At 34.0% G+C, this 24404-nt stretch overlaps 1 protein-coding gene across 13 annotated transcripts in view; it reads left to right on the top strand.

Annotated features, from left to right (window-relative positions):
- Window positions 1-24404, top strand: part of mark3b (MAP/microtubule affinity-regulating kinase 3b) — a 73089-nt gene that overhangs the window by 20567 nt on the left and 28118 nt on the right. For all 13 annotated transcript variants that reach the window (XR_007830023.1, XM_051139245.1, XM_051139253.1 and 10 more), the window contains exons 4-6: window positions 14314-14362; window positions 21829-21894; window positions 22056-22126. Coding sequence is in view for 12 of the 13 variants with exons in the window: in XM_051139245.1 (XP_050995202.1) it covers window positions 14314-14362; window positions 21829-21894; window positions 22056-22126 (186 nt within the window). In the remaining variant the exon portion in view is untranslated. The remainder of the gene's footprint in view (window positions 1-14313; window positions 14363-21828; window positions 21895-22055; window positions 22127-24404) is intronic.

Genomic DNA, 24404 nt, shown 5'->3' with positions numbered 1-24404 from the left:
AATGAATGATTTGTGAACAGTTGGTTGTGATCAAAGCAGACTGATTCACCAGCATGACTACACAGCGTTAAAACAAACAACTCAACATCTAAACCTAAATGCTTTATATTTTTGAACAAAGGAACTTCTAAATATTTAGATCATGAAATTTCTATTTTAAGTCCTTTACGTTTTTTTTTTATTATTATTCTAGCATGACTGCAGTTGCTGTCATAAGAGCTGCCTAATTAACCAGCTTTTCCTGTTTAAACCTCTAATATGCTGACGTACTCTTTGTTGGTAATAAAATTTTAGAAAAGGGAGTGAGAAAGTGACAGGACTACAATAACTTTGTGTTTTTTCAGAGAACAAATTTAGACTTGTTATTGTGTGTTCATTTAGTGGTGCTCGCAGAAGTCATTGTTAGTATTTATACATAGTTAAAGGGTTAGTTCACCAAAAATTGACAATTCTGTCATTCATTACACATTCTCATATCGTTCTATAACCGTAAGACATTCGTTTATCTTCAGAAGATAAATTAAATCTGAGAGCTTTCCGACCTTTATAGACAGCAACACGACTACCACGTTCAAGGCCCAGAAAGGTAGTAAGGACATTGATAAAATAGTCCATGTGACATAAATGGTTCAACCATACTTTTATGAAGCTACGAGAATTTTATGCAAAAGAAAACCAAAATAATGACTGTAATAATAATGATATCTAATAATTCGGACTGCGTTATTGCGCTCCGCCCTCTCGCGATATTATAAAATAAATAAATAAATAAAAACGTTGCATGCCGTACACAGGACTGGTGGGGAATGTGCATTGATACACCTTTATTAAATATGTTATGTGGTTTAATTTGATAGGTTAACTGTTTTTGTGGCGTTAAGAGAAAGCACCGCCGCAGTGCATTCTTAACGTAAGAGAAAGACACAGTCATTTCTGCTTGCTGCAAAAAAAAGTTATTTTTCTGCACTAAACAAGTGAATTTTGCCAAGATATTTTCAGAGGTGATAGACAAGATGTTACAGAATAATAATTTAATGAAAACCTAATTGTGACAAAAAATTGACATTTGACCTATTTTTTTTTAATTTCCTGAAATCGTCCCAGCATGATATCCGACAGGTTTTCCCAGGTCGCATCACATATATTCTGGTTCAAACTGTGAGGTTGGGCAACAAATTACAAATCATCCTCTCTGTTGAAGCCTTCAGACATGTTTATGAAGACTTTTATGTACGAAGACATCCGGGTTCTATGTCAGAATGTCCTTACTACCTTTCGGGCCTTGAATGTGGTAGTTGCGTTGCTGTCTATGCAGGGTCAGAATGGGGGACCGAATTTTCATTTTTGGGTGAACTGTCTCTTTAAGGATTTCAACAAACCCCCAAAACTAAACATTAGAGAGATATTTTAACAAAAATTTGAATTTGGCCATTTATTCGTCATTTTGTTGTTTCAAACCCATATGACAGAAAAGTTTTGAGAAATTGTACTGGTCAAATGGAATGAATGCACTGAATGTATACTGAGGCACTCAAGCTTTAAAAAGTGATGCAAAAGCACCAGATTGTATCATTAATTGGTCAAAAAGTCTTGTTTTGCTATCTTTGATGAGTCTTCTGAAGCCATTCAATAGATTTCTGTGAGAAACAGACCTAATTTAAAGGCACAATATGTACATCTTTGCCACTAGAGGGCGCATATTCAAAACAAACAAAGAAAGGCGTAGTTTGACGCTGTGATTAAGTGTGGAATCATGGGAGTTGATGCAGTCCACCAGGACTCGGGCTGAATTCGTGTCCATGGATGAGCTAATGTATTAAGGTCACTGTTGTATGAAGCAGGGTGGGGCTGAAAGTCGTGTAAGTGAAACAAGGCTGCTGAAGTGATTGCTAATGAAGGATAAGCGTGATACACAGCTCGAAAGCAGCTGAGCTTTTAATATGTTTTATTGTTTTATTATTTTATTATTCGAGTGCTTCCTTTTCTTCCGGTCATGAGGTAAAACAGTGCTGTTTTATCATTCTAGATACATTTGAGTGTGTTGAAAGTTCTGTTATAATGCTACTCTGTGCGTTCGTCACCTGTATAATAAAATGCATAACATATTAAAGTGTCTTTGGGGTTTCCATGTTTTCTACAGAATAAAACTGGAAAATCAAGGGTGTATGACATCATTAGCATGCGACGCAATGACATGGTCCGTTTCACTGGTTAAAATTGCTTATTTCTCTATTCTTCGAAACATTTGGGATAACATAAGTACGGAAGTCAGCAAAATATATAACTTGGAATACAGTATCAGTTTCCACAAAAATGTTAAGCAGCGCAACTGTTTTTAATATTGACAATAATACGAAATGTTTTACATATATACGTCTATGTTCGCGCGAATCATTAATGATCCAGTTTCACTTACAGCAGAAGTGTGTATAAGCGTTTTTTATGAATCTTTGCGATCACCTTTCCTTATAACATGGTAGTTTGGAAGTTTAGCGGCTAAATGCGGCTAAATGTGGCTAAAGTAAACAAGATCGTCATTCCACAGAGAGAAGAGAGGGGCGGGGGTGAACAGAGCTCATTTGCATTTAAAGGAAGAACCCCTTAGAATGAGATGATTTTTGCAAAGCTCATTTTGACAAGGTAAAAAGGGTGTTGTTTTACAAAACCATTGAGAATTTTTAATCAAAGTATATTATAGACTTTTCATTAAGACCCTAAAGAATCATATCAACTTGTGGAAAATGGGCATCCGATGACCCCTTTAAAACTTGACTCTTCTGTAGTTACATCGTGTACTAAGACTGATGGAAAATGTAAAGTTGCAATTTTCTAGGGCGATATGGCTAGGAACTACACTCTCATTCCGGTGTAATAATCAAGGAACTTTGATGCCGTACCATGGGTGCAGCAGATGCAATGATATTACGCAGCACCCATGAAAATTATTATTACGCTGGAATGAGAGTATAGTTCCTAGCTATATCGGCCTAGAAAATCGCAACTTTTTATTTTCCGTCAGTCTTAGTGCACGATGTAACTACAGAAGAGTCAAGTTTTAAATAGGAAAAATATTGAAACTCTTTGGTCATTTTTAGCGAGATGCTAACAGTCTAACCAGATTCAATGATTTTTGCTAAAAGTGCTACCACCAGACCCAGAGATCAGCTGAATGGATTTGAAAACAGTAAAACTCAGCTGTAGGGGAGTTCTAGGGGAGTTGGAAAATGAGCCTATTTTATTATTTTTTTTAAATGGAGTGTTCCTTTAATCAAATAAATGCAGCATTGGGGAGCGGAGAAGACTTCTCTTTAAAAAAAATTCATAAATCCTACCAACCCAAAAATTTTGAATTGTAGTGTACTAAAAAACATTCAGAACACTTTAGTAACCGCAAGCCAATGTCCTGGAAACCACTCTGAACAAACACCACTCATTTTCTTACAGAAAATATACAAGGTAGCTATTGCCTCTGTTTCTTGTATGGCTTATTTTGTCCAAAAGATCCTTAAACAAAAACATAATGAAGCATTAAAATATAATCAGGGCTATGTCAGGACAGCCTAGCTGGCATTTTGTTTTGCTGCATTCTCTAAACTTATTTTCTCTCTTTTCATGAGTAATTTGAGAGTGTTTCATGTTCTCAGAAGTGGAGCAGCGCGAGAAACGGTAACTGCTGTTTGCGTGCACCTTAAACGGGGAAATGAGCCGTGGAGGAAGTTAAAGACACACACACGTTAGCATGCTGCTGAGGGAAAGCAGGCTCTCGTCCAATTAGGCCAGCCGAGAGATCCCTCTGAGCGAATCTTATAATGTTCTGTAATTATAATGTTCAGTAATTGTGATGAAGGGCTGCGCTCATTCACCCTTAAGTGTGTCCAAACTTGCACGTCCTGCCCAAACTTGTTTTATATTACGTTTACGTGTCACTTTCATGGTTTTCTAGTTCCCATAAGCTGCTTGATTATCAGGTGATGATAAATCTCACCGTTTTTTTTCTTCATTGGAAGCTCTTTATACCTTGCCGTAATATCTTGGATGACAGCCTGGCCCTGGATTTATCAAAAGAGGAAAATAAAATAAAATCTTTTTAGGAAGTAATATCACCCTGCTAATTCAGATCTTAAACCTGCCTCATACTCTTCATCTGTGGATTATTTTCTCTAAGTAAATGTGTCTGCATGCCCCACTTTCACTTTATCCTCTTCTAAATATCCGAATTTCATGCGAATCAGGTGGACAATGTGTCTCCTGGTTTAGAAGGAACTGAATGTGAGCTCTGAGCGCTGAATGTTTACTAAAATAGGAAATATAGTTTGAGTCATATGTTTGTGTGTTATGTAGCACGTGTTTGTGCATTTAAGTTTGACTTCCTGTTGTGGTTTGTGGTTTAGGGCCATTCTGTTTGATAGATCATCAAGTCAAAGTGCTCAAAAAGAGATGCTTCCTCTTTTAAAGTAAACCCAGTTGGGTTTTATATATTGTTTATCTTAAAGGGGCCATGTTTTGAAAGACCAAAAGACTAAATTGGCTCATTTTAAATGTGTGTGTTTGTGAGTGCATGCATGAGTTTTTGTAAAATATTTGTCCTTTAAGGGATTATAGCACTGTGTTCACATTTAAATCTCTACGTCTGTGTTGTGTAGACAGTGTGTGGACAGTATTGTTGGTATTTTTGACCATTGTGACTCAAGACACGACCTGAAAATGGGTTGCAGGTTTGTTCTGATTTTAGACAACAGGGGAAACGATGCTAAATGCAGTTAACTGTATAATTAGGATTGCACTTTTGCATTTTGGATATTTAATCACATATTTTCCCTATTTTTGCATTTAGATTACCTTAGCATCATCTAATGCTCACTTTAAATCTTTAAATGTAATGTAATCTGTAGCAAATCTCAAAAATAATTTGCATTTTTCATATTATAATTGTGATGCATAAATTCACTTATAGTATTTAAATGCATTTATTTATTTTTTTTTTTTTTGTGTATCTAGCTAAAATGTTTTGTCATTTTTGGACATAATATTAATTTAAAAAAATGTGTATATTATTTAAATATGCAGATAATTGTCTGTATATAGTGCAGAAAAATAAATGTTACTTTCAACCTGTAAAGGAACACCCAACACAAATTGTGCTAGTTGAGAGCTTGAAATTGCAATTTAAGACATTTATAACCCAAAACTCTCCATTTTCTTATTCAGTAAAATTATTTTGCATTATCTCTATGTCTATGCAGGTCATAATAACTGTGCACTGTGAACATGTGAATTGCTGGTCTGTTTTGCCACAGCGGCTCATATGCTACAGATGTGTATTTGTAGTGGTAAGAACTGTGTGTGCGGTGTTGGCGGCCCCTTTCTTTCTCAGTCGGTACAAACGACTGCGTCTCTATGAGCGACTTCCTGTTTATGAGATGTGCTGAGAGAGGAGGGGAGTGTGGGGTGACTGTTGAGGGACTGCAGAAGTGTTTCCTGTTTCTCCACTGCCAGTTGCCTACTGGTATCCAGAGTGACCAGCTCGTGATTGGTGCTTCTACAGTGGTGGGCGGGGCTATTTTAGTAACCTCAGGAAATTAGCTTGCATTTTTACTTTTCCTTCACAGGCCCATCAACACAGGATCCTTTATCACTGTAGTCTGTGCTGTGAATGCATTGTTTCCATAAGTCTTCCTTTGAAAAATCATTAGGCTACACTTCCAGTTAAAAGTTTTCGAACAGTAAGATTTTTAATGTTTTTAAAGAAGTCTCTTCTGCTCAGCAAACCTGCAAACCTGCAAAGTACAGTAAAAACAGTAAAATTCTGAAATATTTAAAATAACGGTTTTCTATTTGTATATATTTTAAAATGTAATTTATTCCTGTGTTTTCAAAGCTTAACTTTTGGCATCAATGCTCCGGTCACATGGTCCTTCAGAAATTATTCTAATATTCTGATTTGCTGCTCAAAAAACATTTATTATTATTCTTATGTTGAAAACAGCTGAATATAATTTTTTCAGGTTTCTTTGATGAATAGAAAGTTCATAAGAACAGCATTTATCTGAAATAAAATTCTTTGGTAACATTCTAAATGTTTTTATCATCACTTTCGATCAATTTAAAGCATTCTTTCTAAATAAAAGTATTAATTTCTATAATTTCTTTCCCAAAAAATAAATAAATAAATAAATTATACCGACTCCAAGCTTTTGAATGGTATAGTGTATAATGTTACATAAGCTTTTATTTCAGATAAATGCTGATCTTTGGATATTTCTATTCAGCAAAGAATACTAAAATAAAATAAAAAAATAAATATTGATAATAACAATAAAAGTTTCTTGAACAACAAATCAGCATATTAGAATGATTTCTGAAGGATCATGTGACACTGAAGGCTGGAGTAATGATGCTAAAAATTGAGCTTTGATCACAAGAATAAATTACATTTTAAAATATATTCAAATAGAAAACAGTAATTTTAAATGGTAAAACTATTTCAGAATTTTACTATTTGTGCTGTACTTTGGTGAGCAGAAGAGCCTTCCTTAAAAAAAAAAAAAAAAAAACAACAAAAAAAAAAACATCTTGCAGTTCAAAAACTTTTGACTTGTTCAGAAGTTTGAAATCAGTTAGATTTTTATTCATTTATTTATTTATATTATATATCACTTAAGCATCAAGTCAGCATATTAGAATGATTTCTAAAGGGATCATGTGACATTGAACACTGGAGTAATGATGCTGAAAATTCAGCATTGCATCACAAGAATAAATTACATTAAAAAATAATTTCAAATAAACAACAGTCATTTTAAATGTAAATAATATGTTAAAATATTATTCTTATTTATTTATTTTTGATCAAATAAATGCAGCATTGGCGCCAAACATTTAAATGGTAGTGTATATGTATCCTAGAGAAGTCTACTGGGGATAAAACTTTTTTTTTCCTTTTTTCATTTGCCATCCATCCAAAAATATCTTTTTGCAAGCTAATACTTAATTTTATTATCATAGATATCATCTCGTTTGTATTATTGTCGTTTTACCAATGACTGATTCTTTCTTAGAGCTAAAAGCATGAACTGGAATCTAATTTTCCCCTCTGCTGTCTTTGACGTCAGTGCTCAATATAGTAATTCGTGAGGAGTTTGGGATTGTGCACGTTCTTGCGGCGCCATCAAATCAAACGTTGTCATGTCATTTTCTGCATCTCAGGAGTGATTAGTCAAATGGCATTTACGGCTCAGGTGATTAATTCAAGTACTTCAGCAGCTCTGATGGTAATTCCTTAGGAATATTATTTTATAATTACTTGCACTAATGTATTAAATTGACAGGCCTACATTTAATGCTCAAAAAAACTTTAATGGATTATGCTAATCTGTTTGGCTTTTAGTAAGTGAATAGAAATGCGCAGACAAAAACCTCTTCCTGTCACTTCAGGCGCTCTGAGCAGACATTAGCTGTTTTCTGTGGTTTCTAAAACTAGCCTGTTTGTGCTTGACTCAACGTGCATCTGTGACCCTTCTTACCCTCAGCCGAATTCACTGGTTAATTAATTGTACGTTGCATTTGAAGTTGTCAATAAAACAAAGATTATTGGAGTGCATGGAGTAAAAATTGTTTACAATTTTCGTCTGTTTACTTCCAAGTGAAACACTGAGTATAAAATGTAGGGCATTTATAGGAAACTTGGATCAAATTCGATCATAAAAAGTGGGCCAGACCTGAATGAGTCAAATTTTTTGGTTATGGTTACATTGATTTTGCTTGCTTCTGAGATTCCTCAGTGACACTGACCAATGATCAAACAGTCGTTTGCCCATAAAATACTACAAACCTGACTCATTCTGCCTCCTTGTGTCTGATGAATTGACAACATTCATTCAACTGCATCTTGGCGTGCTTTTCCCAGGCGTAGAGCTAAAGGCAAAGACAGACGGTCTTTAGCAACTGCAAAGAGGAGCATCATCACTTTGTGAAACTCTAGTGAATTATTCAGCAGTGCTGTGTTTTTTTTTCCCACAGAACACTATTGAGTGTATTCAATGTGAAACACAGGAAGTCGCTTCCACCTCAGGCCATGAGAAAACCACACATTTTAGAGAGACGTGCATATGGGCAAACGTGCATGCTGCAGTTGAACGTGCGCTAGAGCGCTTTAACATAAATGCTGCGCTGATTGCTTGTAGGTATATTAAAGGCGAGATTGCATCCATTTACAAAAGTGCATGCATGTGTTGTAGAGAAAGCTTTTCTCTGCAGAGCAGCTACACTCCTACACACACACAACATCAAGCACTTGATGTTCAAGAGCATGGCATCTACACTGTGTGTTATTTACAGGAGAATATTCGGTCCACCTAGAATTTGATGAAGTAGATGGGTAGGTTCACCTTTGTTGCATTCCAAACCTACTAGTCATTCTGTCCATATGCAGTTACTATTAATGGAGCTTTTACGCTTCAAAAAAGATGCATAAGAGAAGTCTTCTGAAGTCATAAAATGTGTGGTCTTTATAATGGGAACGTAATTATGTTGAAAATGAACCTGTTCTTTTAGCCTGATTGATACTACACATACACTAAATGTATTTATTTATTTATTTATCTATCATTTCTTAAAGTTATTAATTAATTTATTTGTTCATTTATTTGAAAATTATTTTACTGATTTTTTTTTTTTTTTTTTTTAATCAATTATATTAATTAGTTTTATTATTTTCAAAATAAAATTTAAGTTATTCATTGAAAACAAATTGATTCTGTAGTACTGTCTGATTGATACTACACATATATATTTATTTTATTTTATTTTACTTTATTATTTTATTTTATTTTATTTTATCCGGAAGTTACTATTTAAGTTGTTATTCATTGAAAACAAAGTGTTCCTGTGGTATTGTCTGTTTGACACTACACATATATTTTATTTTTTATTATTTTATTTTATTTTATTTTTTCCGTAAATTAAAATTTAAGTTATTCATTGAAAACAGATTGGTTTAGTCTGATCAGATTGATGCCACACGTGCTACATTTATTTATTTAATTTTCTTTTTTTGTTTCAATTAACGTTTTTACAAGTGAACATTTAGGGCATTATTTATTGAAAACAAATTATTTTTCTAGTCTGTTGTAATTGATACTACACATGTGCTGCCTATTATTTATTTATTTATTTATTTATTTATTTATTTTTATTTAGGCGGTAGGATTCGTGACAGACTTAAGACCTAATAGAAATTATGATTTTGTATATATTTAGCTTATTGCTGGTCATAACACGTTTTTGAACAGTATCTGAATTCTTAATTGTTTTTTTTATTTGTTTTTATTGTGAGACTTCAGTTTGAACTAATTTTGGTAGCATTATCCATATTTAGTGCTATGCAAAAGATTGAGTCACTTTTTAGGATGTTTTTAAACGAATGCCATCAGTCATTTTTATTTATCAATTAACTTTAATTCTTTTTCATCGTGGCATCCTTTTTTTTCTCTTACAAGTGACGCAAATGGGTCAATGATGAGTAATTGTTTTACTCTCCCAGCAGTGTGCTGTGTTGACATCTAAACAGGAAGCTCTGGATGTTCATCCACAGTTTGTCATCTTTGATACTACTGATGACTCATCACTTATGATCCACAGAAGATGTTAAACAGCTGATGTTCCACCTCGGAGCAGCTCTGCTGTAGACGCTATGCCCATCGATGTCTGAATGGCTTCCGCTCATTAGCGGAGACCTCGCTCTCTTTAATTAGCGCTCTGTAATTGGTGGCTGCGGGCTCAAACTACTGCTGTGCAGTCTTTTCTAGAACATGTGCTCCCAGCATCCCGCTTTCTGCAAGTCATAAGGAAAAGCCCCAGACCGTGATCACCGTAATCTGTTATCAGGCCCCGATTATCATGAAACCACCCGGTAGTGTTTTGTAGTTGTAGATATCAGCTGTTGCTTATTGTGTCTGTATGCTTTGGTAAGATCTGTTTTTTGGTAATTCTGCATATAAATATGCATACAATTTATTTGCTATTACTAAAGCATATTTAAGGGTAACTTTTTTTCATGTTTTAAAATTTTAGTTTTAAATATTTAATAATTTCAATATTGTACATAAAAGGTTTCACAGAATTTGACTGAAAAGGCAAATTCAGGTCAGTTCATTCAGGATAGGATTTGTCAGGCTGATTCAAACAGATATGGATGAGTTTGTGAGTCTTTTTGTACGATTCATTACTGTTCTAACGAATTCAGGCAGTTCATTCAGTAAAGGGATTTGACAGACTGATTCAAACAGAAATTCATGAGTTTATGAGTCTTTTTGACTGATTTGTTACCACTCAGTCATCATACTAACTCCAACTTAAAACTTACAAGTTCTGGAGACTTTGCAGTGGATTCAGTACCATTCTGATAGATTTAGTGAGTTAATTCAGGAAAGGGTTAATCATAATTGTTCAAACGTTAACTCATACAGTTCTGAGTCTTTTTGAACTGTTCATTACTGCTCTAATGGATTCAGGGAGTTAATTCTGTGGAAGATTTGTCTGGGTGATTCAAACAGAAACTGCTGAGTTTGTGAGTCTTTCTGGCTGATTTGCTACCACTCTTATCAGTTAGTGAGGGAGTTTACTGACTCAAACCGAAAATGCATGAGCACTTGAGCCTTTTCACTGGATTATTTACCATTCTGACAGTTTTGGTTACTTCAGTAAAGGGTTAATCAGACTGATTCAAATGATGACTCATACATTTGTGAGTCTTTTTGGAAGATTCTTTTCTGCTCTAATGGATTCAGGGAGTTCACTCAGTAAAGGATTTGTCAGACTGATGAACTTGTGAATCTTTTTGACCACTCTGATCAGTACTGGTTCAGCCTGAAAACTTTCCAGCAAATGTATTACCAATCTGATCAATTCTGTGAGTTAACTGAGTAATGAGATAATCAAACAATAACTCAGAAGTTTGTGAGACTTTTGGGATGATTTATTACTCCTATAACAGATTCAGAGAATTAATTCGGTGAAGTATTCTGATTCAAACAGAAACAGATGAGTTTGTGAGTCTTTTTGATTAATTCAATACCACTCTCATCATTTAGTGAAGAGACTTTCTAGTAGATTCATTACCATTCTGACGGATTTAGTTAGTCAATTTAATAAAGGGTTAATTATACTAATTCAGATGTTAACTCAGGAGTTTGTGAGTCTTTTTGGATGCTTCATTACCTCTTTAATGGATTCAGAGAGTCCATTTAGTGCAGGATGTTTCAGGCTGATTCAGACAGAATACTTCATGAGTTTTTGAGTGTTTTCAAATGATTCATTGCCTCTCTAACAGATTCAGAGAGTTCATTTAGTGAGGGTTTTGTTAGGCTGATTCAAACCAATAACTTTAAGTTTTTGAGTCCGTTTGGATGATTCATTACATCTCTAACTGATTCAGAGAGTTCATTTAGTGAGGGATTTTTCAGGCTGATTCAAACCGATAACTTCATGAGTTTTCAAGTCTTTTTGGACGATTCATTACCTCTCTAACTGATTCAGAGAGTTCATTTAGTGAGGGATTTTTCAGGCTGATTCAAACTGATAACTTCATGAGTTTTTAAGTGTTTTTGGACGATTCATTACCGCTCTAACTGATTTAGAGAGTTCATTTAGTGAGAGATTTTTCAGGCTGACTCAAACGAAAAGCTTAATGAGTTTTCAGGTCTTTTTGGACGATTCATTACCTCTCTAACTGATTCAGGGAGTTCATTTACTGAGGGATTTGTCCGGTTGATTCAAACCGATAACTCAAGGGTTTGTGAGTCTTCATTACAAGAACTGGCACATGAATTGTATTGCACAAATCTATTTGTATGGCTCTTTTGGGTGTAGCAAACAATGACATCATAAAAGCAAGATGTGTTATGTTGTCATCTTTTACTTTTTGTCTCATCACATTCAGTAAAGTCTGCATATTTGATAAAGAATATAATTTATTTTGCTGTAGCTATGTAGATTCAATATGTGTGGAAAATAAACTGCACAACGGCTGTATGAACAGATTGTGTTACCACTTTTCATGCACAAAGTCACAGGCTGTGTTTACAGCTAAATTTAGTCTTTTACACTCTCTGGCCGTTGAAATAAGATGCCATCATTTGGATCTGCCCTGCTCGGGGGAGCTACTGTACTACAGCGATGGGGTTCAGCGGCCACAAGCATCCACTTTGATGTCAGCTCAGGTCTCTGAAGTTCCTGACCGTGTCCACATGTTCAGATATATGAGAAAGCATGTGCATAGTGTTTGTACTAGTGCTTTAGTATAGATTGCTGGTTTAAAACATTGCTGGCTGACTAAGAGCCTAATTAGCCCTGCACTCAGAGGGCTGTATTGATTTTTGGTAGTTTCTTTTGTGCAATGACTCCTGACTATTGAACTCGGTGAAACAGACACAAAACGTTTTGTACCTTTCACTGTTTCTCACGTTTTCAGTCCTGTCGAGTGTGACTGCACACGTCACAGTGACGTACATACTACACTCTTGAAAATAATTGGTGCAAGTTTGAGGTGAAAGAGTTTGGCTGAAATGCTAAAGTGTTTTTGGAAGGCTCAAGAGAGCAAGTGTATGGGTATATGGCGATCATGTAAAGAGAGAATGACGGGACATAAAATTAAATGGATTTAAAAGACATTACAAAACCGTTTTAGCACACTAGCTGTATGGGAGATTGAATGTGAATGGTAAAAGTAAACTTATTTTTTCATTGAGTTGAACAGTAAGTGTACTATAACTTTTCTAAATGCTCCTACATGCGTTGTCATCTGGTGAACAATAAAATTCCCATAGATTCATATTAAAGGGGAAAACTTGAGCCATATTTTTAAAGACTATTCAAAAGTTTGGGGTTGGTAATGTTTTTAAAAAGTCTCTTATGCTTTTGCAAAGCTGTATTTATATGATCAAAAATACAGTAAAAACCATTTAAAATAGTGCTGGGCAACGATTAATCATGATTAATCACATCCAAAATAAATGTTTTTGTGTACATAATATATGCGCACTCTGTATATTCATTATGTATAAATAAATACACACAGATGCATGTGTATATTAAAAAAACGTTGTTTATATATTAAATATATTTATATATAATAGAAATTATATAAATATACATGTAAATATTTTTTTAAAATACATACTGTATGTGTGTGTCTTTATATATACATAATAAATATACACAGTGCACACATACAGGGGTTGGACAATGAAACTGAAACACTGGCCAATATAGTGTTGGAGGTTTCATGGCTATATTTATGCAGCCTGGTGGCCAGTCTTTACTGATCGCACATTCAACCAATAAGAGCAGAGTGTGAAGGTTGACTTTGTGCACCCAATAGCTCAAACATTGTACCCTGAAGGTGGTGCCGTGTATTAAGATTATAATGCACCAATACACACAGCAAGACTGGTGACAAGAGTGATTTGATGAACATGAAAGTAAAGTTAAACATCTCCCATGGCCTGAATATTATTGAGCCACTTTGGGGTGTTTTGGAGGAGCGAGTCAGGAAATGTTTTCATACACCAACATCACATAGCGACCTGGCCACTGTTCTGCGAAAGGAATGGCTCAAAATCCTTCTGGCTACTGTGCAGGACTTGTATTTGTCATTCCCAAGATGAAATAATGCTGTATTGGCTGCAAAAGGAGGCCAAACGGCATACTAATTGTGGTCTAAACCCAGGTGTTTCAGTTTCACTGTCCAACCCCTGTATATATTATATAAACAAAAGTGTTTATTTTGGATGCGGTTAATCACAATAAATTATTTTAACTGCACTAAAAATAATTGTTTTGTAAGTTAATATATTTAAAAATACAATGTATTTCTGTTATGGCAGTGTTCATTTTCAGCAGTGTTAATTTAACATAATTAAGATGCTATTTTAGTTTTTGTTAATATTTTAAATTAATGTTTTTTTTAAATATTTTCTATTATAGTAATCCTGTTGGTTTTGGTCATTTTTATTACTTTTCATTGTTTTTAAATATGTCTAAATAGTTTTTATTTATTTATTTTTTTATTTTAGTACATCAAGTTAAGCTAAATGGAAATGTTAATATTTGAAAATATTAACATTATGTTTTTGTGAAAAATTATGTTCTTGATTAATAGAAAGAACAGTAATAATTTCTTTCCCCCAAAAAAAGTACTGAACCCAAACTTTTGAAAAGAAAGTTTTGTAAACTTTTTTGCAACACTTGTTTTTTTTTTTCTTCAGAAAAATCCAGCCCATTCTCTAATTTAGCTTTTTCTGTCCTCTCTTTCAGCTCTTCAGGGAAGTAAGAATAATGAAGATTCTAAATCATCCAAATATTGGTAAGTTGTCCTCCAGTAATCTGTTTTTAGAAGCGCTCTCTCTCTCTCTCTCTCTCTCTCTGTCTGTGGGGATGTTTGGGAATGTGGCACACAAAGCGAACTGTAGTGGAGGCCTCTCTAATCCCCTGTGCAGGAACTCCCTCTGCTTTTCCCAGAGCCGCCACACCACTCCTATTCAGACGGCCGAGCGGCTCCTCCCGGCAGCACAAAAGCACTCCTGTATGCCTCTGTGTGTTCCATTGTTGAGCATCCATCATCTGACGGCCTGCACATGCCTCTTCTCCCCCCTCCTGTCTCATGATGTCATCTCTGTGTGGCCCCTGGCCCCTCACTCACCCCAATACCTTAATCGTCCCTCCGCGACCCACATCCGCCATTCCCGGACATGAGCAGGTGTTTGTGTTCATGAGAGACCCTTGTTTTCTGTTATAAAGTATCTAATTGTAGTTCTGGATCCTGATTGGTCAGTGGTAACACTGTGAAATTTCACAAGGGTTTTTAAACTTTTGTAATGACAAAGACCTCTAAATATGATTAGCCCCTTATCAGGGGCTCCCTTTTTAAAATATAAAGGCTTAAAATGTAAGGTCAGTAAGATTGTTTTTATTTAGCAAGGATGCATTAAACTGATCAAAAATACTAAAAACTTTTAAATAGCTACAGAATTTTTTTTTCTCAATTAAATGCAGTTTCCACAAAATGTAAGCTGCATAACTATTTTTAACCTTTTTCATACAAATTGCTTTGTTTAGTACAGTTGAGGTCAAAAGTTTACATGCACCTTGCAGAATCTGCAGAATGTTAATTATTTTACCGAAATAAGAGAGATCATACAAAATGCGTGTTATTTTTTTTATTTAGTACTGACATGAATAAGATATTTCACATAAAGGATGTTTACATATAGTCCACACGAGAAAATAATAGTTAAATTTTAAAAAATGTCCCTGTTCAAAAGTTTACATACACTTGATTCTTAATACTGTTGTTACCTGAATGATCAACAGCTGTGTTTTCTTGTTTAGTGATGGTTTTTCATGAGTCTTGTTTGTCCTGAAACTGCCCGCTGTTCTTCAGAAAAATCCTTCAGATCCCACAAATTCTTTGGTTTCTCAGCATTTTTGTGCATTTGAACTCTTTCCAGCAATGACTATGATTTTGAGATCCATCTTTTCACACTGAGGACAACTGAGGGACTCATATGCAACTATTACAGTATGTTCAATCGCTTCAGAAGGACAGAGAGCTGGGGGGTGAAAACTTTTGAACAGGATGTGTGCACTTTTCTTATTTTGCCTAAATATATATTTTTTCATTTAGCTACAGAAGCTACAGAAGATACTTAAATGTTTCCCAGAAGTAAAAAAAAATTTATTTACCCTGATCTTCAAATTCAAAATTTTTTCACCCCCTGCCTCTTAATACATCGTGTTTCCTTCTGGAGCATCAGTGAGCATTTGAGTCTTCTGTAACAGTTGCATATGAGTCCCTCAGTTGTCCTCAGTGTGAAAAGATGGATCTCAAAATCATAGGTCATTGTTGGAAAGGGCTCAAATACACACAAATGCTGAAAAACCAAAGAATTTGTGGGACCTGAAGGATTTTTCTGAAGAACAGCAGGTAGTTTAACAGTTCAGGACAAACAAAGGACTCATAAACAACTATCACTAAACCAAAAACCATTCAGGTAACAATATAGTATTAAGAATCAATGTATGTACACTTTTAACTTATATTTTCTCTTGTGGACTTTATGTAAATATGTTTTATGTGAAATATCTTATACATGTCAGTACTGAATTAAAAATGTATTTCGTATGATCCCTTTTATTCTGGTAAAATAATTAACATTTTGTAGGTTCTGTAAGGTGTATGTAAACTTTTGACCTCAACCGTACATACAAATTTCTTTGTTTGGCAGTACATTTGATTAAATCTATTTTTCAAATCTATTTATGCAATGTGATGACTTCTGAGAACATTTATGAGTAAACGCCCAAAAAGTACAGTACAAATTGTTTCTTTCAGCGTCCAAATGAACTGATTTGTTTAATGAATCAGACTTCCCAGCATTGTTTTCAGTACATCTGTCCTGTGTTGGTTCGTGTTGCGCTATGCGCTGTCTGTTCCATTAGCACATTATGCATGTTCCACATATGAATGAATGAACCAGTGAAAGTGTTTGATGCATCGTCGTGAAGATGGCGTGTTAACAGCGAGTAGGAGGAAAGGTAATTGCTAACTCCCAGCTACAGCCCACACACTTCCTAACCTTTCTCCTTCATTCAGATTTTACCTCCGTCAGCCTCCTCACATAACCTCTGAAAGACAGCCTCTCTCCTCGCTCGCCCCTCATTCGATTGTCTTTCATCTGCACTCATTATTTCACAGAATATAGAGCATCTTTCCAGGAATCAGGAATCCAGTGTGTCGTCATGACAACGCTCGCTTCCGCTTCCACATGCGATGCCCTCTACAATTATCCGTGTGGCGGTACACGCTCGGGCATCGTCTACTCCATAAGAGTACGCCGTCTGGTCACACGGTATCACTGCCCCAGAGATGACCTACTTTTTGTCCTTTTCTCGCAAATGAGGGAAAAAGGCGGAGTGGATTGCTAGAAGAGGATGTGGGTGGCGTTGATGTGGATCTGGTTTTGTCAAACACTGAGTCTGGCACATTCAGGGCAGCGCTAAAAGAAAGTTTTGTCATTATGTACTCGCCCTCGTGTTTTTCCCAACCTGTATGCTGTTATTTTTGGTCTGTTGAAAAATTTCTGTGGAAATGTTTGAAAAGTCATTACACAGTTCTTGTAATGTATCATCATATCTGTCACTCTCAAAACAAACAAACAAACAAACAAAACTCCCACTATATTCCAAGTCTTAACAGACTGAAATTAAAGCCTTTGTTCACTAATATTCCTAAAAAGTCTTAAAAGTATTAAACCATAAAACAAACCAAGCAGCTACATGGTGAAGAATCATGGATAATGTAGGTTTCATCAGTCATTCTACTATGAAACAATTGTTTTATATTATATATTATCACAATTATCGGTGGTGATATTAAACACCAGACATCATTTTTATACCAGACGTATATATCTGTTCAGAATATCGGTTATTAGTCTACTTGATCCGTAATAATCGTATCGGCCCTGAAAAACTCGGTTGACCCCTATTATATATATTTAATTATACTTATGTATATATTTAAATATGCTTAAATACCTTTAATATATATAATACATTAAAATAAGTAAGGAATAATTGATGACAGGCTGTTGAATTCTTGGAAAATAATGCACACCCGAGATGGTGATGTACCCACAATGAAAAGCAGAGTGTGCATTAAAAGTTATGCATTATTTTCGTAGAATTCAACAGACCGAAGTCAAATATTCCACTAATACTACAGTTACCACACTTTAAGACATCGATCAGATGGTATATTTCAAGGCATTCACCCAGTTTTTGTCCTTAAAACGCTACTGTGAATAGGAGTAATTTCTTACACATCTCAACCAATGCCTCCATTGCTAATTCCAAAACGTCATTTTAGACCTAGTAACAACGCTTGAGCCTTTGATAGCAGACTAATGCAGTTAATTAAGTTTTGACAGAGACAGACAAACAAGAGAGCATCTGTGCATCTCTCAAAAATGATCAGCAGCAGTGTCTTTACTAATAGTGAAACTTTAAGTTCATTTACTTCACGAACAGCACCATTGTTCCCTCGTTTGTGAGAAATGTCATGTAGTTTTTAAGTAGTTAATCGTCAGAGCAGCGTTAACAACATTAGCGCGTATGCTAACGTGTGTGCAAACTGTATGTGTGTGCGTTTGTAAGGGAGAGAGAGTGGGAGAAATAGAGTATGTGCTTTCCGTACATAATAAAATGTAATTTTGTGGCATAAACGTAGCTAATCTGTTGTATTTATCCTATTGTTTACTGTATTTACTTGTTTGGCCACTGTCACTGTAGGTTTTGGTTATTTTGCTGTTTTAGGCTGTTAAGGACCTGTGAAATAACTGAAATTGTGTGGCGAAGTGATATATTGACATGTAATACAGTCAAGAGCTGCCTGGAAATACGTTCGCTGCACGTTTCTCTGACAATAATGCACACCTTCTGAATGTTGTCAGCCAATCAGATTCAAGCATTTACCGGCACCGTAGTATAATTATATAGATAGGGACCGATATGTGCTTATCAGGGTCGATACCGATTATTACCAATCAAGTAGACCGATAACCAATATTTTAAACCAATGTATATGTCTGGAGTAAAAATGAAAATTTTTGTCAAAATTAACAATAACAAGGGCTCTGACAAAAGCTTTATTCAAATGCCTTTAAATTATTTCATGGGAAAATTGATTTTGAAAATGACCAATACCGATAACCATAAAAGTATGTACCATAAAAGTGTATATATATATATGAAAATACACTTTTGTATATATATATGTATGTATATATATATACACACTTTTATGGTGTATATGGTATGAATAATATATATAGGGACCTATATGTGCTTGTCACGGCCGATACAGATTATTACAAATCAAGTGGACCGATAACCGATATTTTGAACCAATATATATGTCAAAATTAACAATAACAAGGGCTCTGACAAAAACTTTTTTCAAATGCCTCTAAATTTTATATATATATATATATATATATATCTATACACACACATACACACACACACACACACACACACATATATATATATATATATATATATACACACAACAAGCATAATATTGTACTTTTTACTACACATTTAATACTTAATTACATTAGAAATGTAGTGCTTTCTTACTTTTACTCAAGTAAAAGTAATTCGAAATTTACTTGAGTACTACATTTTTAATGTTCGTGAGTATTAAAGGTAAAAAAAACAACAACTTTTATTTATAAAATGTAGTGCAGTAAAAAGTACAATATTATGCTTTGGAATGTAGTAAAGTTTTTCAAAGAAAAACACTGATAAAGTAGATACTTTTTAAAATTTATATTACTACTGTGCACCTATAGATAGATAGATAGACAGATAGATGGATAGATGGATAGATAGATAAATAAATAGATTTTTTTGGAACAACAAAAGCTGGAAACTGGAACAACATAAGAGTGAGTAAATAATGACACCGTTTTAGTTTTTAGGTGCACCACTCCTTTAAGATGATGCAGAGGCATATTAGCCTGACAGATTTATGATGACCTATTTTCAGAATAGATGAAGTTTTGTTACCAGATCACAAAAGCTTTAGTGTGTGTTTGTGTGTCACTGAACTCAAACATCATCACAGAGGCAGAGCGCTGCCTTTGCTGGTATTTATGCTGTTACTAAATATAGCGTACATGTTTGATGTTGCGTGTCGTCGGATAGTGTTACTTAAACCTGGCCCGTCACTCACATCTCAAACAGCGTTCAGTTACAGTAACGTTTTCCTGGAGACACAGCGCATGTCTGTGCAGTTGTAGGTCAACGGGGAAGAGCTTTGCAGGCACTCTGTGAACTGAATTACATTTCAGCTCATTTAGATGCTTCAAGAGTACAGCTGGAAAAACAGTGATTAAGATGCTGAATCAAAGGGTTTTAGAAAATACTTGACTTACGAAGAAAGGCCGGGTCATATTACATATTACATCGAAAGAATAAAGCTGACATCAATTAGTTTATTCATTAGGCTTTATGAAATAACAATGCTCATTATAGTTTAACTGCATTTATTAATCTAGGTCAATGTTAATTTGTACTTTGACACTTTTTATAACATTGTAAACTGTTTAAATAACAGCATGAGTTTAATAGTGGACAATATTATATTTAAAAATTAACAACCGTTTTGGTAAGGTTTTTTTTTATTTGTTTGTTTGCAAGAAATCAATTTTACATTGATCAAAAGTGTTAGGCAAGGCATTTATAAATGTAATTCCCTATTTCAACTAAATGCTGTTCTTTTGAACTTTCTATGTCACTGTTTCATAAAATATTAAGCAGCACAACTGTTTTCAATACTCATACTAAGACCAAAGTAATGGCTGCTGAAAATTCAGCTCTGCTGTCACAAGAATTGCGTTTTAGAATATAGTAAGATAGTAAACAGTTATTTTAAATTTTAATAATGTTTAACAATAATACTCTATTTTACTCTATTTTTGATAAAAATAAATGCAGCTTTGGTGATCTTAGGAGACTTTATAATATAATAAATAATTTACATTATCTATATATAGGTGTGTGTCTGTGTATATATATATATATATATATATATATAGGGGTCGACTGATATGTGTTTTTCAGGGCCAATACTGTTTCTTACAGACCAACTCGATTGATAACTGATATTTTGAACCAATATATATATATATATGTCTGTTTAAAAATTAAAATTAATCTCAAAATTAAGATTAACATACTTTTTAATTATTTTATCGGCAAATCGTTTTTGAAAATGAGCTATAACGTAAACCATAAAAACGCTTAATATAAATGCCGCTTTGGTGAGTTTAGGAAAGTTTTTATAATATATTTGTATTTATTTTATAATAAAAATATTTATTTATTATTTTTATATTATTTAATAACTATTCAGTATTAAATCTCAGTTTCATAGATGTGTATTATATATATATATATATATGTATGTATATATATATATATATATATATGTATGTATATATATTTATTTATTTATTTATTTATTTATTTTTTTTTTAAACAAGTATATATGTGTGTGTGTGTGTGTGTGTATATATGTGTGTGTATATATATATAATTTTTTTTTTTTTACATAAATATATATATATATATATATATATATATATATATATATATATATATATATATATGTATATGTATATTATGGAAGCCTGTTTCCTTTTTTTTTTTCTCAGAATAGTGGGATATAAATTTGCAATTGCGAGAAATAATGTCTGAATTGCAAGATTAAAACTTGAGATAAAAATTCAGAGAAAACTCGCAGTTCTGAGAAAAAAAGTCAGTACTGTAAGTTTATATCATGTAGTTTTGAGAAAATGTCAGAATTGTGAGATGAAAACTTGCAATTGCGAGGAAAAAATCTGAATTGTGATTAAAAACTGGCAATTACCTTTTTTAGTTTTTTATTCAGTGGCAGAAATGGGATTCCGTAGTATAGATCACAAAGATGCAAAAAATAAATAATGCAAAAAACAAACAAAAACAAATTAGATCATGATGATGCTTGTTGCATAATCCTGAGGAATTGAACCTTAATGTGACTGGATGTCAGTAACCAAAAACTTTTTGTGTGTGTGTTTCGTTCCATTCATGATGACATGCAACTGTCATATCAGCCTGCAGTACAAGCAAAGATTAATTTGGTGCACTCAATTCGAGACAATAAAACCAGCAGAATAATGATCTTTAATTTTCACGATTCCTTTTCTCTGTCTTTTTCTACAGTAAAGCTGTTTGAGGTCATAGAAACCGAGAAGACACTTTATCTGGTGATGGAGTACGCCAGTGGTGGTGAGTTTGATGAAGCTAATATGACACTGACTGCTTATGAGCTCCAAATTATGTTATGTAACTTTGTGCAACCGGCCCTATAATTCTGCATAATGAAGCATATGAACCCGAGAACGCATGAGCGCTATATGATTCGCCATGTGCGTCTCTTCTGTCCACAGGGGAGGTGTTTGACTACCTCGTAGCGCATGGACGAATGAAGGAGAAGGAGGCCAGAGCTAAATTTAGACAGGTACAGTACTGCAGTGTACTCGATACAGCCCTGTCCCGCCCTCTCGCTCTCACCCGGGCCGCCCTGCCCCGCTCACACGCCTCCTGGTTGCCATGGAAACAGCAAGCTGTGAACTGCAATTGGGCGACACGTGTGTGATTGGCAGTTGATGGATCCCGTGGCAGCCGCGTGAAGGGTTTCCCAGTGGGCCGAATGTGGCCCATATGCATGACTTTTGGTTTGGGGTCATAAACTAAATACGGTTTGAACAGTTTAAGAACCGCTTGTGGAACACCACAAGTCCTCATCAAAACGCATTTGCTGACATCGCAACAGCAGTGCGCTGTAATGAGCAAATTTTTTGGCAAATTTCAGTGTCTGGGAGTGTTTGAAATAGCATAATGCCTTTTTTCAATATGTTTACTGTGCGTATTATGCAAATTTCCTCTATGCATAGAATACAAGGATACTAAATTTCAACAAAGTGCTTAGTATTCAGCATGCACAAAGATATTAGACAACAGTGCATTGCACTTGATTTCTAGAGTGACCAAATTTATCTTTATTAATGTATTTAAATTAGTGCTGGGCAACGATTAATTGCGATTAATCGCATCTAAAATATAAAGTTTTTGTTTATGTAATATATGTGTGTGTACTGTGTATATTTATGATGTGTATATATAAAGACACACACATACAGTAGATATTTTGAAAATATTTATATGTATTTACATATTTTTTATAAAATGTATATTATATATAATTTATGTATATCCAAAAAACATTTTTACACTAAATTTAATTAACTTAATTTAATTTTTAATTAATTCTAAATTTTATACGTATGTATAAAATACATTTATAAAATGTATTTGTTTATATGTATAAAATATGTTTATATGTATTAATTTTTTAATTTTAAATTAATATTTTCTAAATTTAATTAAATTCTAAATTTAATTTTAAATTAATTTTGTATTAAATTAAAAATTTAATTAAATTCTAAATTTAAATTAAATTTTCAATTAAATTAAGTTAAATTTTATTCAAAAAAAAAAAAGTATATTTTTCCATCATAATTTCCATCCTACTGTTTAACATTAAATTTTAACTTTTAGTTAACATTAACTTTTAACTGTTTAACTTTTTTAGGTATATTTATTACATATTGTGCAGTAAGCGGTATGTTAGAATCCCATTGTTATTTTAGTGTCACTGAGATACCATTATAATTTTAGTTAATATTTTATAATATGATTTTAGGTGAAGTTTTTGTTAGTTTTAGTTTTAGTTTTTATTATTGTTATTATTATTATTATTATTATTATTATTATTATTATTAAGACTGGCGTAATGATGCTGAAAATTTAGCTTTGATCACAGGAATAAATTACATTTTAAAATATATTCAAATAGAAAACTGTTATTTTAAATAGTAAAAATATTTCAAACTTATTTCAAATTTTACTGTTTTTGCTGTACTTTGGATAAAATAAATGCAGGCATGGTGAGCAAGAAAAGACTTAAAAACATTTAAAATCTTGGTTATGTCCTAGATTATGTAAACTCAGGTAATTTTGTTTTACATAAAGGTGAGCATATTTTATGACAACCATGTTAAGATGACTTGACCAGCCGGATGCTAATCCATTAATCTCAATAATCCCTCTATTATCATAAACTACATGTAATAAGGTAATCACGGGTGACAAATACACACAATGATGGCAACCACAAGGTTTTACTGTTGCTTAATGCTGCATGATTTACGCCAAAATGTGCCATTAACAAAAAAAACCTCCAGGTGTTGAGTGCAGTAAGCGAGCTCTAATGAGACAGTCACCCACTGACAGCATCATTTGCTCCTTTTAATTACCCGAAGACCCCTTTCAACCTCCCTCCTTCCCGCTGCGACCCGTCGGTCTAATGGACGAGGACGGTGGGTTTGCCCGCAGCTGATGCAGACATCTGTAGTCATAGCGATGGGGTCTCCCTCCCATCCTCCTCCTCTCCTCCGTCTGAGCCCTGTGCTGCTGCTGTGGAGACAGCTTATCTGGGTCAGGCATGAAGCACCGCTGAGATTTCTGAGCAGAGCAGAAAAACCACCAGATTCTTCCACCAGCCAGAGAAAGAAATGGAAATCTGTCCCCGTATCTGATGTCTGGGACACGGATAGAGCTGCATGAATATTAAACAGTATCAAGAATGTAGTGCGTTTGAGAAAATCCACAGTTATAATGAGGTATAATTTGAGGGGATTACACAGTAACAATATAAAAATAAAAGTCCTTTTTTT

This window comes from Labeo rohita, chromosome 20 (assembly GCF_022985175.1).
Source record: "Labeo rohita strain BAU-BD-2019 chromosome 20, IGBB_LRoh.1.0, whole genome shotgun sequence".
In the NCBI taxonomy this organism is placed as follows: Eukaryota; Metazoa; Chordata; class Actinopteri; order Cypriniformes; family Cyprinidae; genus Labeo; species Labeo rohita.
Note: the sequence above shows the minus strand (reverse complement) of the source record. Positions and strands in the feature narration are given on the sequence as shown.